Here is a 12,620-nt window from a genome sequence, read left to right as displayed (position 1 = left end):
GTGTGGGGGCATCCGTGTCCTATGGACACATTTCTAGTTTTTTATTATTCAAGTAAAAGTTATTCATAGATACACAATATTGAATCAGGAGATGTTTTCTTCTATCTTTCCAATTATTTCCATATTTCCCAAATAATCAAACAAAACAATGTATCAGTCTGTACTAATTACCTCCGTTGATGAGTTATTGAAATCGCCTTCTTTAGACAAGTCACACATAAAGTCAACGAGATCCTACGTGAGCTTGAAAACATAAATTGCGAACTAACGAAAGGTGGGAGAATGTGCCTTTGTAGTACAGGCGGTTCATTGATACTGTCTTACGAATGTAAAGTAAGAGACAAGCATTATCTGTTTCGGCGGAAATTTAAGTGATACCTTACTTTTTTGTGACTGAATATTTTTTATACGCTGCTCTATGACTGAGTTTTCCTCTTAAACGTTAGATGACTGTATATGACATTAAATTGTAATAAAACTGATTTCTTCTGACTTTCAGTTCAACGATACAACAAATATATACTATAGCTAAAATAAATCAGGATCTTGATTATAACTTGTTTAAGCTGTATGTTCTGGAAACAGAAAAAAAACTTTATTAATATTTATCTACATGCCTGTATATTTTGGAAAATCGGAGAAAGTTATATTAACAGTTTATATCTTATATTTAGTAGATTCTACATTTCGATGAATGTTCAGCAACATACTCTTTGAATATATGACTACTGTAGCATTTCTTTATAGGATATCTTTTGGCAAAATCTTTTGGTATAATTTTATTTAAGGTCTTAGAAATTGTTAAACATAAAACTATTGGATTGAATTAACTTTAGTGATTATTGCCAGAAACGTTGCAATCAGTTTTGTTATATACTTCATGAGGAACAAATTAGCAATTTAGGTTTTTTAATTAGTTAGATAGAACAACTACATTTTTTTTTCATCAGTTTAAATTTAAGAATTTTGTTTGAATAGTTTTGAATTAATAAGAAACAAACAAAAATGCATATAAAATTATTATCTTTAATTATTTTTAGATTTTGATAATTGAAAACAGATATATTGGTTAGATGAAATAGAATGGGGATGGTTTCAAAAAGGTTTTGTCATCTATCAGTGGGAAAGGTTACCATCAGAATTTTGGAATTTAATCATTTAAGGATTAAAAGCTACCTAATTGCTTCGTAGTGAAAATTCTTAAATTCTTTAAAAAATAAGAATCGATTCCATGCACTTAATGAAAACCAAAAAAGACGCATCGTTCTCTATGATAATAAAACATCTCTTATAATATTATATTATAAAGGACTTAAGGGATGTATTTAACCAATACATGAACTTCTTAAGCCAGTGCTAGGGGGCATATATGGTAGTTTGCTTTTGATAGTATCGTCCATAAAAAGGCTCAATCAAACCGAGCCTGCAACATTTTCAATTTTGCCGTGTTGGGATTTCTGTAGGGGTTTTTATTTTCTCTATTTTATAGTCACGTCGGCGTTGTTTGTGACATATGGAGGCTGTAAAAAGTCGCCACGTACATTCAATCAGAGGTGTTATATTTCCGATCCTTAAAGATCGTTCAGCAAGACATTTTGGTTGTGCTTATAATTTAATTATTTCTATTCGGCTTTTTTCTTGTTGGGTGGTTCCATTATTCCTCACTTGAATACTGTTGAATCACCTTAGGACATGGTTTTTATATTTGTCATTTGACGTATTTTCTGTGATATGCAGGCTTCATAACCTCTGATGCCCTTGCAAAATTCCATTTCAGTTAGTTCCACCCATTGTTTTCTCGTTTAGGGCACACGCATATTTTTACTTGGGAACCATATGCCGCTTTCCATGGAATGGCACTTAGTGTCACATTGAAGGTACTTATTTTCTCTATTCTTCGCCTAAATTTGGTTTTCCTCATGATTGAAATTTACGCTAAAACAATAGTTACGGTTGAATGTATCCCTACCTTCATGAACTGCTCGTAAAAGGGGCCTGGCTACTGGACATTGTTTTTTCTAAAATATAGTTCTCATTTAAAACGTAATGGTTTCTGCCTTGAACAAAAGTCATTCTCTCATCTTTAATGATGATTTTATGAAGAGGGTTTGTTGCGGTGGAGTGCACACCTACCTCTATAACATGAATAAGTGTAGCGTCTGAAAAATGATTTAGTGTATAGTTTCTTAGGCTCAGTTGCGAAGATCTTTTTTACTTTACCAGTAAGCTTGTGGTTGTTAGTTCGTAGCCGGGAAAAGACGTGATTATCTTATGCATTTGCACCTATCTGTTACGAACAAAAAGCTGCAACTTCCTTCTAAATGCAAAAGCGTATCCTAGCTATTGGTCGGACAAGCTTTTAACTGTAAATGTCATGGTGACCTTATATTTTCTGACTGAAAATCAATATGGGTCATACACTGACCATAGGCTATGTCCGTCCCAAGTTACACAAACCGCGCCTTATACCCTCTTAAAAAAGAAGCACCGTACGTCAGTACGACCGTACTGTTTTCATAACAGGTTGTTCCCATTTTTAAGCCGGGGCATAAAATGTGTCTGGTTGTATTTATCTTCTAACGAGTGTTTGAAGATTTGCACATACACTGTAATGTAATTTATCATTATTTATATACAAAAGAATCAACGATTTAGTGTGTAATATGTCTAGCTTTTAAGATAAAGATTTTGAATAACAAACGTTTGTTATGTTTACAAAAATGCAGCATATTTATAGAAAACAACTTTTTATTTTAGGATTTAGAAGTCAGCTTGTTAAACATCATATTGAGTTGTTCGATCGTTCTTTCGAGTCTGCAGTTTGTAAACACGTGTATCTAAAGGAACTGTGGTAATAATGATATTTGATTAATTGCGTTTTGATAAGGTTGTAGATGATTTGTTTTTAAACGCGGACAATGACTTGCAATTACCACAGTCATCGATGAACAGACACAAATTACCAGAACCTACAAGATATAAATAACGTAAAGGTACGGTCTAAATTTTTCTCTGTTTTCTTTTTTATATAATTTGTATTGATGTATTTACTTCGCTAACGAGTGTTTCAAATTTTGCATATACATACAATGTATTTTATCATTATTTATACAAAAGTATCAAAGAATTAGCTTACTTATTTATTTTCCCTCAAGTACAGACTCAATCAAACCCAGTCTGCAATTTTCATGTAATTTTGTTGTTATTTATGCTTCCAAGGGATCAGTTTGTTTCCCGATTTTTTCCCTAAAACATATGTAATTCATGAGATCAATTATGTAAGTTTCAGATTTTTTTGTCATTTAATTGTGACACGATGATACCAATGAAACTGGACAGCAAGTTATTCAAGATATAGACTTATATCAATTTATGGGATTTTTTTTATCTGTTTTGAACAACAAGGTAAGATGTCATTGGCAGGTGGCTAGATTTGATTTATGTGTTTGTGTTTGAATTGTTTTTCGTTAATGTGTATTGATTATTATATGAACTGTACTAGAACTTTGTGTTGCTCTCTGCTGTGCACGTGGCTAAATGTATGTTTTGTAATTGACATGTATTATCTCTTGTATTTATATGTATGCAAACAGAGAATATGTAAATAAAACTTGAAACTTGATTTGAGGGGTAGGCAATAAATCAGGGTAGGCAATAAATCAGATTTTATAGTATGCGGTATTACTAATGTAAATTATATCCATTCTGATGATTACTTTCACCAATATGCAGGGCCTCTTCCGATTCTGTTGTAAACACGAGAGGTGAAAAATATTCTTGATTTTTGTAAAAACTATGTGTATGAGATTCAGGTAAACACTGTAATTTATAGATGCAGTGAAGCGATCAAACCGAAATAAAGCGTTATTTTCAAGTGATGACTTGTTGAATGAATATTTTAAAGTTTCTATATTGATATATTAGTAGGCCATCTTTTTAACAAAGTTTTTGCTGCAGATTATTTTCCAGAAAGTGGTTATTTAACCCCTAAGTATCTTTGGGGAATTATTTATAAGTATTTTGACAAAAAAAGTGCAAAAATGGTTCGAAAAGAAAAACCCTCTGTCGGAAGCTCAAAAAGATTTCCACAATAGATGCAATGTTTGTGTAACATAATTTTTAATAAACCATGCACGCGTTAACTAATTAACTAAACAATGCGATTAGTGCTTTTATCGGCTTATAAGAGGCATAAAATGGAAAGTTACTAGGAACTTAAAAAATCAATTTCTAAGTCGTGTGTTAAGCATTGCTACACATATTCAGATGGTAGGTCTTCATAATTCGCCCCCATGTTTGCACTTTTTCAGAATCCATGAATTATTTTCACAAAACTCCATATCTTTTTAATTGTTTAGAAATTTCAAAATTGTGTTTAATTATGTTTTAATAAATGATTTTAAAACCATTTTAGATTTTTAACGACTCAAGAAAGTGGCGCTGAATGTGCAGAAATGTGTCGCATAGGTAGTAAAATGCAAACAAGAAGTGTTTTGATTTCCATACAAAATATTTAATCATTTTAAGTATATCCATTGCCAATAGAGCTAAAAGAGCAATGGAGAGATCATGTATATTGCAGATTAAAATAATTTTGGAACCTTAACAAGATACCAAAAATAAAAAGGTTTTGAGAAATAAAAATGTTAGCATTTCTGAGGCGTAATGGGCCTTGAATGAAGGTTTTTAAATAGTTGACGGTGTAGTTTTTAATTATACTTGGTTCTTTATTCTCCACAACCAATATCTTATAGGTAAATCTTTGAACGCAATTAATGTCTTTATATGTAATATAAATAACTATAAAGTTTATATTTTTGTTTCCTTTCAAATTATTTGGTCTTCAAATATGAATGCAACTGGGTCAATTTTCAGAAGTGCTTAACAAACAGTGCCAAAATCATATTTCTAAATCCTTAAGACACTGGAAAATAACCGAACCGAGATTTTTTCGCGTTTGATATTTTTTCCAGCAAAGTGTTCTTTGAGCCTCGGAAAAAGGAAAAAAGTCACGAGGGCAAGATCTAGCAAACAAGGAGGTTGAGGAAGCTCGACAACGTTTTCCTGTTTCAGATATTCTCGTACAATGGCCGCTTAGTGTGACAAAGCATTGTCATGTAACACCTTGACACCACGGAGACCAGTTGCTGGTCGACGGTTTTTGAATTGTTACTTTAATTGATAAAGGACCTTGACTTTGTAAAACTTGGCATTTGCAGATTTATCCTTTGGCACGGCAATTTGAATAGCAGGACCTTGATTGGTAAAAAAATTACATACATTGCTTTTTCGACTCTCATGGTGCGTTTTGCTATGCAAGGTCTTTGACTTCCTTTGGTTGCCCATATTTTGTTATGTATCTTTCGCTTTGGCAGTCCCACAGTGAAAATATTTTTGAAAGATGGATTGTTGTATTAAGGGAAGTGTTTCAACAATTGTTATGAGATTCTTACATGAGCAAGTGTTTGCTCTTTTGTAAGGAGCTGGGCTATCCATCTGGCACTTATCATTCTCATTTTTAAATAATGTCGGAGAATTGCATCAGCGGCTCCTACAGAGATACCTAATTATAAATCTTTCATCAGTAGCAATCAAATCCTCTATTGCAGTTTTCGTACGGCGTGCCTGAGGTGCATCTTTTACTGAATCCACACCTCTTTTACATTTCTTACACAACCTTGTGACAGATGAAATAGATCCATAAACACGACGCCTGTATACCAAGAATACAGCGATTCTCGATATATGACAATATTTGGTCAGTGAAAGAATATCTTTTCCCAACCATTTTAGCTTTAGTATACACGAGTAGATAGCGTTAATCGAGCTAGTGTCAAAGCTAGACTGAACTGATTTACACATGTATTATATCAATTGAGAGCTAACACAGCGAACTATGCGATGCATGTACATAGTTTGTGCAAAACGTGGTTAAAAGCGAGATATTAGCCTTGTTGCATTCACATTTGAACACCCCTCGTATATTGAAATATTGGTTTAATGTGCTAAATTCTAATAATATTGTGAAATGTGTGAATACAATTAATTTAAAGCAGTGTAAAAAGGGTAAAAAAAATGCGCTTAAAGTTTAAGAAAGTTTAGATGAATTAGGTTTGCTTGAGGTATGAAATTCATAGAATTTGTTTCATTTTTCAAAAAAAAAGTAATTAATTCTTATAAACATGTTGTTTTCAGACACTGTTAATAACAACGTTTTGAATACTTTGTATTTGCATATCAATCAATTTGTTTCTTATTATTATCAATTTATTCATAATTCTTCTGAGAATATTTGCGCATAATTTTAAGAAAAGATTCTAGAATGTAGGGTAGAAACAGACTTGAACGACATGAGCTTGTCAGCTTTGTAATACACAAAATATTGGAGACAAATTTCATTCTATACTTGTTTGTAGTCTGTACCAGGAAATCCGTACTAAATTCACTAAAATATATATCTTTATAAGACCTAGTATGTATAAGTTCATAGAATTACTTCAGTCATGCGGAAAGTCTGTACTTTAAAATTTATGTAAATTTATCTATTTTGCAAATAGTATTTATAAACGTCGTGAATACGTTTTTTAACATTTAATGTCATAAACGTTTTTCATATTAAAGGTGTTCAGTTCATGCTTATGCTGTTATATGTAATAATAAAATATGATTATTTTGATATACATTTAATTTATATGTATTCTCTTTTTTTCTTCAGAAATATATATTTATTTTAGTACATACTTTGAATTATATCATGTGCTTAGTTATTTATCATATCTTATATGTGTAGTGTAGCAAGATACTGTGTTGTATAAGTTACGAAATAAGGTTTCTGTTCTGTTCTATTTATTATCCAATATTGTAAAAATGGAAAAGTTATTTCTAAGTTATTGAGTACTACATTCTATTCAATGTTTAATTTATTATCTAGTCTTTATAGTGTAATATGTAAACAAATTATCAAAGGCGAATATGATGTGTTTCGATAGATATTTAAATAATTTATCTAAAGATTTTTTAACATATCTCAAAAACATTTCACATCATTAGCACAATAATTTGTCATAATCTCCTTACTATATATTTGCCTAAAATATCTAAAGCAAAAACAATCAGGTTTCGTCTGCCTTAGAGCTATTTATAGACTTGGGTTTTTGAAAAACCGATGCGGAAATTAATTCTTACAAACATCAATGTTTAATAATTCATAGATTGAATTTTTCGCTTATGGTTCAAATCAAATGAATATTTATAAATGCCTTTGACGAAAATTATGATATTTTTGTTTTTATCATACATTTTTTCTAAACATGCCAATTTCATTTGCAGTTAATATTTTTCAAAGTTTGTAACTGGTTTTCCATCTTAAAATTTATCTATTAATAGACAAATGTAAGATTCAATTGCAAGTTGAAAAAAGCATGCCAAAATTTGCAGATCGTGCTTGCTTGATATTTCATGTAGACATGTATAAATATTTCGGAAATAACCGTGCACTCACATTATCCAAAAATAGTTTTTCTGAAAACATGACAAAGTTGTTAGGCTTAGTTTCGATTTGGATACTGGAAAGTCATTTATAGAAAGGTAGGTATTAGTGGACTTATACAATGTTCTAGGTGATTTTAAGATGTAATATATATGTGATATAAACACAAATTTCAGTTTCGACAGGCTTGTATATTAAACATTTAAAACATTTTAGTCATCTTTATATAGTAAGTACATTATGACAATTGCTATGCTACCAGGAAGGGTTCGGGTTTGGTGAATAAGGCATACTCCTCTAATCTTGCTTCACGGAGATGTGTTTTGATATTGTTGTTCAGACATTAAACACAAATTGATGCGTTCAATGGATAATAAGAATTGCAGTTATGGAAAAAAAACACTCATTTTCTACTTTGCTTAAGAAAGTGTAGGTTTGGCCTTCATAATCTTTAGGAAGCTACTCTCCTGAATTGTCTATTAGCCATTATATACATATTCTGTCTATGATGTATCTTCCTTTTTGCCCATTGTTTTATTTTTTAATTTTGCCCTTCCCTTCCACGAATCTCGAGTTGCCTTCCCCATTTACTTTGTGGGCCTATTAATAAATCTTTAATTACCTTATCGGTTACTATTATTTCCTACTATTTATTATTAAAATGATTGTCTCGTCCGTGCTGGTCCTGTGTTGCTGGGTCCTGTTAGGGTTGCGTTTATTGAACGTCGCCCTTACTTGTTGATTGTGTTCATCATATTTTATGATATACCTTTCCGTTGTATTATTTATGATATTCATATTCTTCCTATGATTAATGAAATTCATAATCTGTTTATGATTCATGATATACATATTCTTTCTATGATTTATGATATTATCTTATGGTTTTGGATGATCATTTTCTGTCAAGGATTTTTGATAATTATACCTGTTCCATCTATGATTTATGATAAACCTATTCTTTCTTCGATTGATGAAGTTCATATTCTGTCAATGATTTATGACATACTTATTATCTTTATGACAAACCTATTGCTTTTTCGATTTTTGACAAACCTATTCTTTCTATGATTTATGATATTAATATTCTTTCTTTGATCGTAGACAGACAATCGAATATCATAACTTATGATATTCATATTCATTCTGTCTTAAATTTATGATAAATCTATTTTTTATGATTTTTGAATTCATTCTCTGATTTGATGATATTCATATTTTGTCTTCAATTTATGATATACATTGTTTATGATATATGATAAACATGTACCTATTCTTTCTATAATTTATGATGTGCATGTTATTTCTATGATTAATGATCAATCTATTATTTCTACGAGGGATGATCAAAAATAAACCGGACTGGGACTGTCAATTTAAGAATTTTCAACCTAACACTTATTGTTGTATATCAAACTTATTCGGAAAATAATACCTGTAAACTGGTGCTATACCTAATCTGATAACGCAAATAGCTTGTCCATAACAGCAAATTTAAAAACCATGGTAACGCACACCCGGCGCAGTGCGTTAATTTGCGCTGACACCAGGCGCTTTATGATGCGTATATTTTACAATATGACACATTTAGATTTTAAAATACGCCAAAACGTCATGAAATATACCTTTGACGTTGGCAGAAAAAATGACTTCATTTGAGCCATATCTATATTTGCAATCACAATTTAAACGTCACTTGTTAAAGAAATACTCTTGTTAAAATTATGTCGTCGGAACGTCTAGAAAATCGACCAATAAGAAAAGTTTGTCAAAACTAATGCGAGAAACAGTTTCAAACGTATGAAAATTTAGTGACTATAAAGGTAAATGTCCCTGGAAGCCACAACATAGTTTTTCATTAGCACAAACGATTAAGAAAGTTTAATATTGAAATGGAAAACAAGTAAGGGAGAAGCAAAAAGAAGATATTTCCAAGGACGTTGGTGACGTCAATCGCCGAGACGTTGAAACATGGCAGCCGCCTGTCAACGATCTACGACAGTAGCTACAAGACGGTGCAGTCAACTATTGCAAAGAATTTTAAAATTATAATTGGCAATGCATTAATGACATATATTATATTCTTTGGTTCACAATTGTATAAATTAATTTATTATTTTACATAATAATCTTACGGGGAAATTGTGTCAACAGTTTCACAGACACAGTTCAAAATCGGCTATGCATTTTATTTATTTTAAAATAATGGCAATTTTGTTGTAAGTTGTATTATTCTTTTATTTTCTCGCATTAATTATACATTATCATTGAGCAACATTACATTAATGTAAGACCAGTGTAGTTTATTGCATGTGCGATTTGTCCAGCAATGAAGTTTACCGAAGGAAATAACGGTAATTTGCGTCATTTCAGAAGCTCCTTATCATCATCCATTCTATTACAATACAAATATGATACCGACTTGAACATAAATATATATAGGCAATGAATCCGCCACCGTCAACAACATGTGGAAGACATATTGGCCTACTTCATTAATAAGTAAAAAGATGCTCCGTTAAAGACAATACACTTCTGACGTCGTTAACGTCAATTTTAAAGTTATACCGTGCGCCGCATTGCTATACATGTACATGCCAATAACAGCATAACTTTTTTATTTGAGAATATTTCTTGTTAGTATTTTTGTATCATTTTGGGCATAGATTCCGGTTTTTGTTCCGTGTATTTTTGTGTAAATGCATTCAACAGGTAAATAATCATCTACAAAGTCCGGTTAATTTTTTATCATCCCTCGTATTACATGTATTTATGATATCACTGTTATGTCATACATTTTATATGAAAAATTATGCAAGATTAATTTTACATTTTTGATATAGGCTTAAAATGAAGCACACTTTTATTCTACAGATCAAGAGTAAAGTATGTCTAGACACAGAAAAGAATTAGAAGTGAGGTTTATACGATACACACAAGATGAAATTCATGATACATTCGATGACGGTACACGTTTAAGGGACACACTGGACAATCTTCACCATAAACGCTATGATGTGGACAAGATACCAAAAATAACAGTTGTCAAAAGAGATGAAGTTTATTTTTCTCTTGATAACAGGCGACTGTGGGTGTTTCAACAATATGCAAACTACTTGAAAGAAAAAGAAAACGTTTTATTAAAAGTACCTGTAATATTCGGAACATCAGACTGTTTGGAAACTAGAGGAATGACTACAACAACAGAGGGTGAGGATATCAAATTACGTCATCAAGGAGCGACTAAAACATTCCCGAATATAAAATACATATCGTTGTCAAAGATTTGTTACAGCACTGACAAACTTTTTCGATTAACTAGATCGGGCGGACTTGATCAACGTTCCACAATTGAAGAGGAATTCGAAAGATTCAGTTCGACAAAACCTTTTAAAATACCAGTGCTGAAAGTCGTCCAAAGAAGAGGTAAACTTTATGCTTTAGATAACCGTAAACTCTGGCTGGTCAAGAAATGGTTTCAGAAAATTTTTGATTTTGTTAATACTGAAGAGCAAAAAAGTTCTTTCCAAAAAAATATCGTGGATAGTTCTAGTAGACCGAACAAGGAAAGCGAAGTCAATAGCAAGGAACTAGAGGGTGCCGTTGCAAGTTCTAATAGCACAAATTATGAAGAAATCAACGATGTTATAAAAGTAGAAATGAGACCTTATGGTGAATTACCAGCAAATTTCTTAATTGAAAACGAAGGCTTATCTGTAACACTTGTACAGGGAGAACCAAGAATAAGAAGAAGTCATTATAGACGACTCTCAATAGATCATGATTCTGTTGATGTGGAAAATATTTCTGACCCAATAAATGATAGTTCCGATTCCGAGCAATGATTTAACTTTCACAGCTTATTTCAGCACAAGCAACCCGAAAGAACACATACATAACTGTAAAGGTGTCTTGTAGTTCAAGTTGACATTTTGGGCTTGTAAAATATGAAAATGACAATGACTTTTATAATGAATCTTAATTGTTAATTGATTTAATTACATGACACTCTTTTAATCTTTACCACTTCCAATATAAGATTGTACAATAGAAGCAGCAATGTAGGTTAATAAACACATTTTTGAACTCATAAATATCTTATCTTCTCTATGGGATGCTTTACACATTTTGACTTAACTTGACAACAAAGTTGTATAGAGGAGATGTTGATAAAATAAGATAAAAACAAACTTAACTCACTCTGTTTCCAGATTTTTATACTTCACAACAGCAGATGTCAAGTGCTGTGTGGCAGCTGCAAAAAAGTTGCCCCGTACTTCACTTCAGTTCAGTGTTGTTATATTTTTTTGTTCCTTCGGGATCATTGATGTCAGCACTATTAAGTGTTGAGAATTGAGTACCGCTCAAGCCGGTGCTAGGGGGCATGAGGGATGTTGTACGTTTTCATTATCCCTCATGTACAGACTCAAACTGAGTCTGCAATTCTCTTGTAATTTAGTTGTGATTAATGCTTCCGAGGGATTAGATTTTTTAACTTTCATTTAACTGTTATATTTGTTATTCAAAGGTTAATACACATTATATTTAATTGATATATATTGTATGTCACATATCGTTGTATCAAAAAATGAACAATCAATAAATAAATACTCGAAAAGCAGGTAATGACATCTGTTTTCTTTCTTGTTGTAAATCTTTGATTTGATGAATTAGTGCAAAAGAAAAAAAAACATAAAAAATTGGCACATGACCAGTGGCAGTTCGATAATACATGAGTTCGTTGGTGCCGGTTAAAACTTAAAACATAATTGAATATTTGAGTATAATCATCAATCGTCGGTACATAACATGTGTTTTTAAACATCTGCATATATGTTTATGTATTGATGATCATGTAATTTGAATTTTAAATTCCATAATATGTGCTGTATACCATTCATTCCCACCCCCAAAAGAAATAAATAGAAAGAGAAGTTAAACATCAATATTTTGATAAGCTAAATTAGACAACATCAGAGGTATTGAGTATTTCCTATTAATATAAAAAAACTGCTGTCAAATGACAAAAGGGACACCATATCATAAAAGTGATGCAGAAATATTGAATCACTATTCAAAGAAAATTGAATATTATAACCTGAAAAGTTTTTCAGCTAAATGAATTAACAAT

General features: G+C 31.4%; 1 protein-coding gene across 3 annotated transcripts; it reads left to right on the top strand.

Annotated features, from left to right (window-relative positions):
• The first annotated feature begins 2,699 nt into the window (after positions 1 to 2,699).
• LOC132743391 (uncharacterized) lies at positions 2,700 to 11,454 on the top strand. Of its 3 annotated transcripts, none has more exons than XM_060731908.1 (2): positions 2,700 to 2,993; positions 10,364 to 11,454. In XM_060731908.1, the coding sequence occupies exon 2, from the start codon at positions 10,378 to 10,380 to the stop codon at positions 11,332 to 11,334; it is 957 nt and encodes a 318-aa protein (XP_060587891.1). In that variant the 5' UTR covers positions 2,700 to 2,993; positions 10,364 to 10,377; the 3' UTR covers positions 11,335 to 11,454. The 3 variants fall into 3 exon arrangements, with proteins under 3 accessions (XP_060587891.1, XP_060587890.1, XP_060587892.1); XM_060731907.1 differs by lacking the exon at positions 2,700 to 2,993 and adding an exon at positions 7,438 to 7,587; XM_060731909.1 differs by lacking the exon at positions 2,700 to 2,993 and adding an exon at positions 7,621 to 7,918.
• Positions 11,455 to 12,620: the final 1,166 nt, after the last annotated feature.

This window comes from Ruditapes philippinarum, unplaced genomic scaffold (assembly GCF_026571515.1).
Source record: "Ruditapes philippinarum isolate M1 unplaced genomic scaffold, ASM2657151v2 ctg3258_1_1_1_1, whole genome shotgun sequence".
NCBI classification, from domain to species: domain Eukaryota; kingdom Metazoa; phylum Mollusca; class Bivalvia; order Venerida; family Veneridae; genus Ruditapes; species Ruditapes philippinarum.
The sequence above is the reverse complement of the archived record's forward strand: the minus strand, read 5'-3'. Positions and strand labels throughout refer to the sequence as shown.

What these genes read in the sequence shown, in the direction of transcription:
- LOC132743391 (XM_060731908.1), top strand. Translation starts at nt 10,378, where the DNA reads ATGTCTAGACACAGAAAAGAATTAGAAGTGAGGTTTATACGATACACA.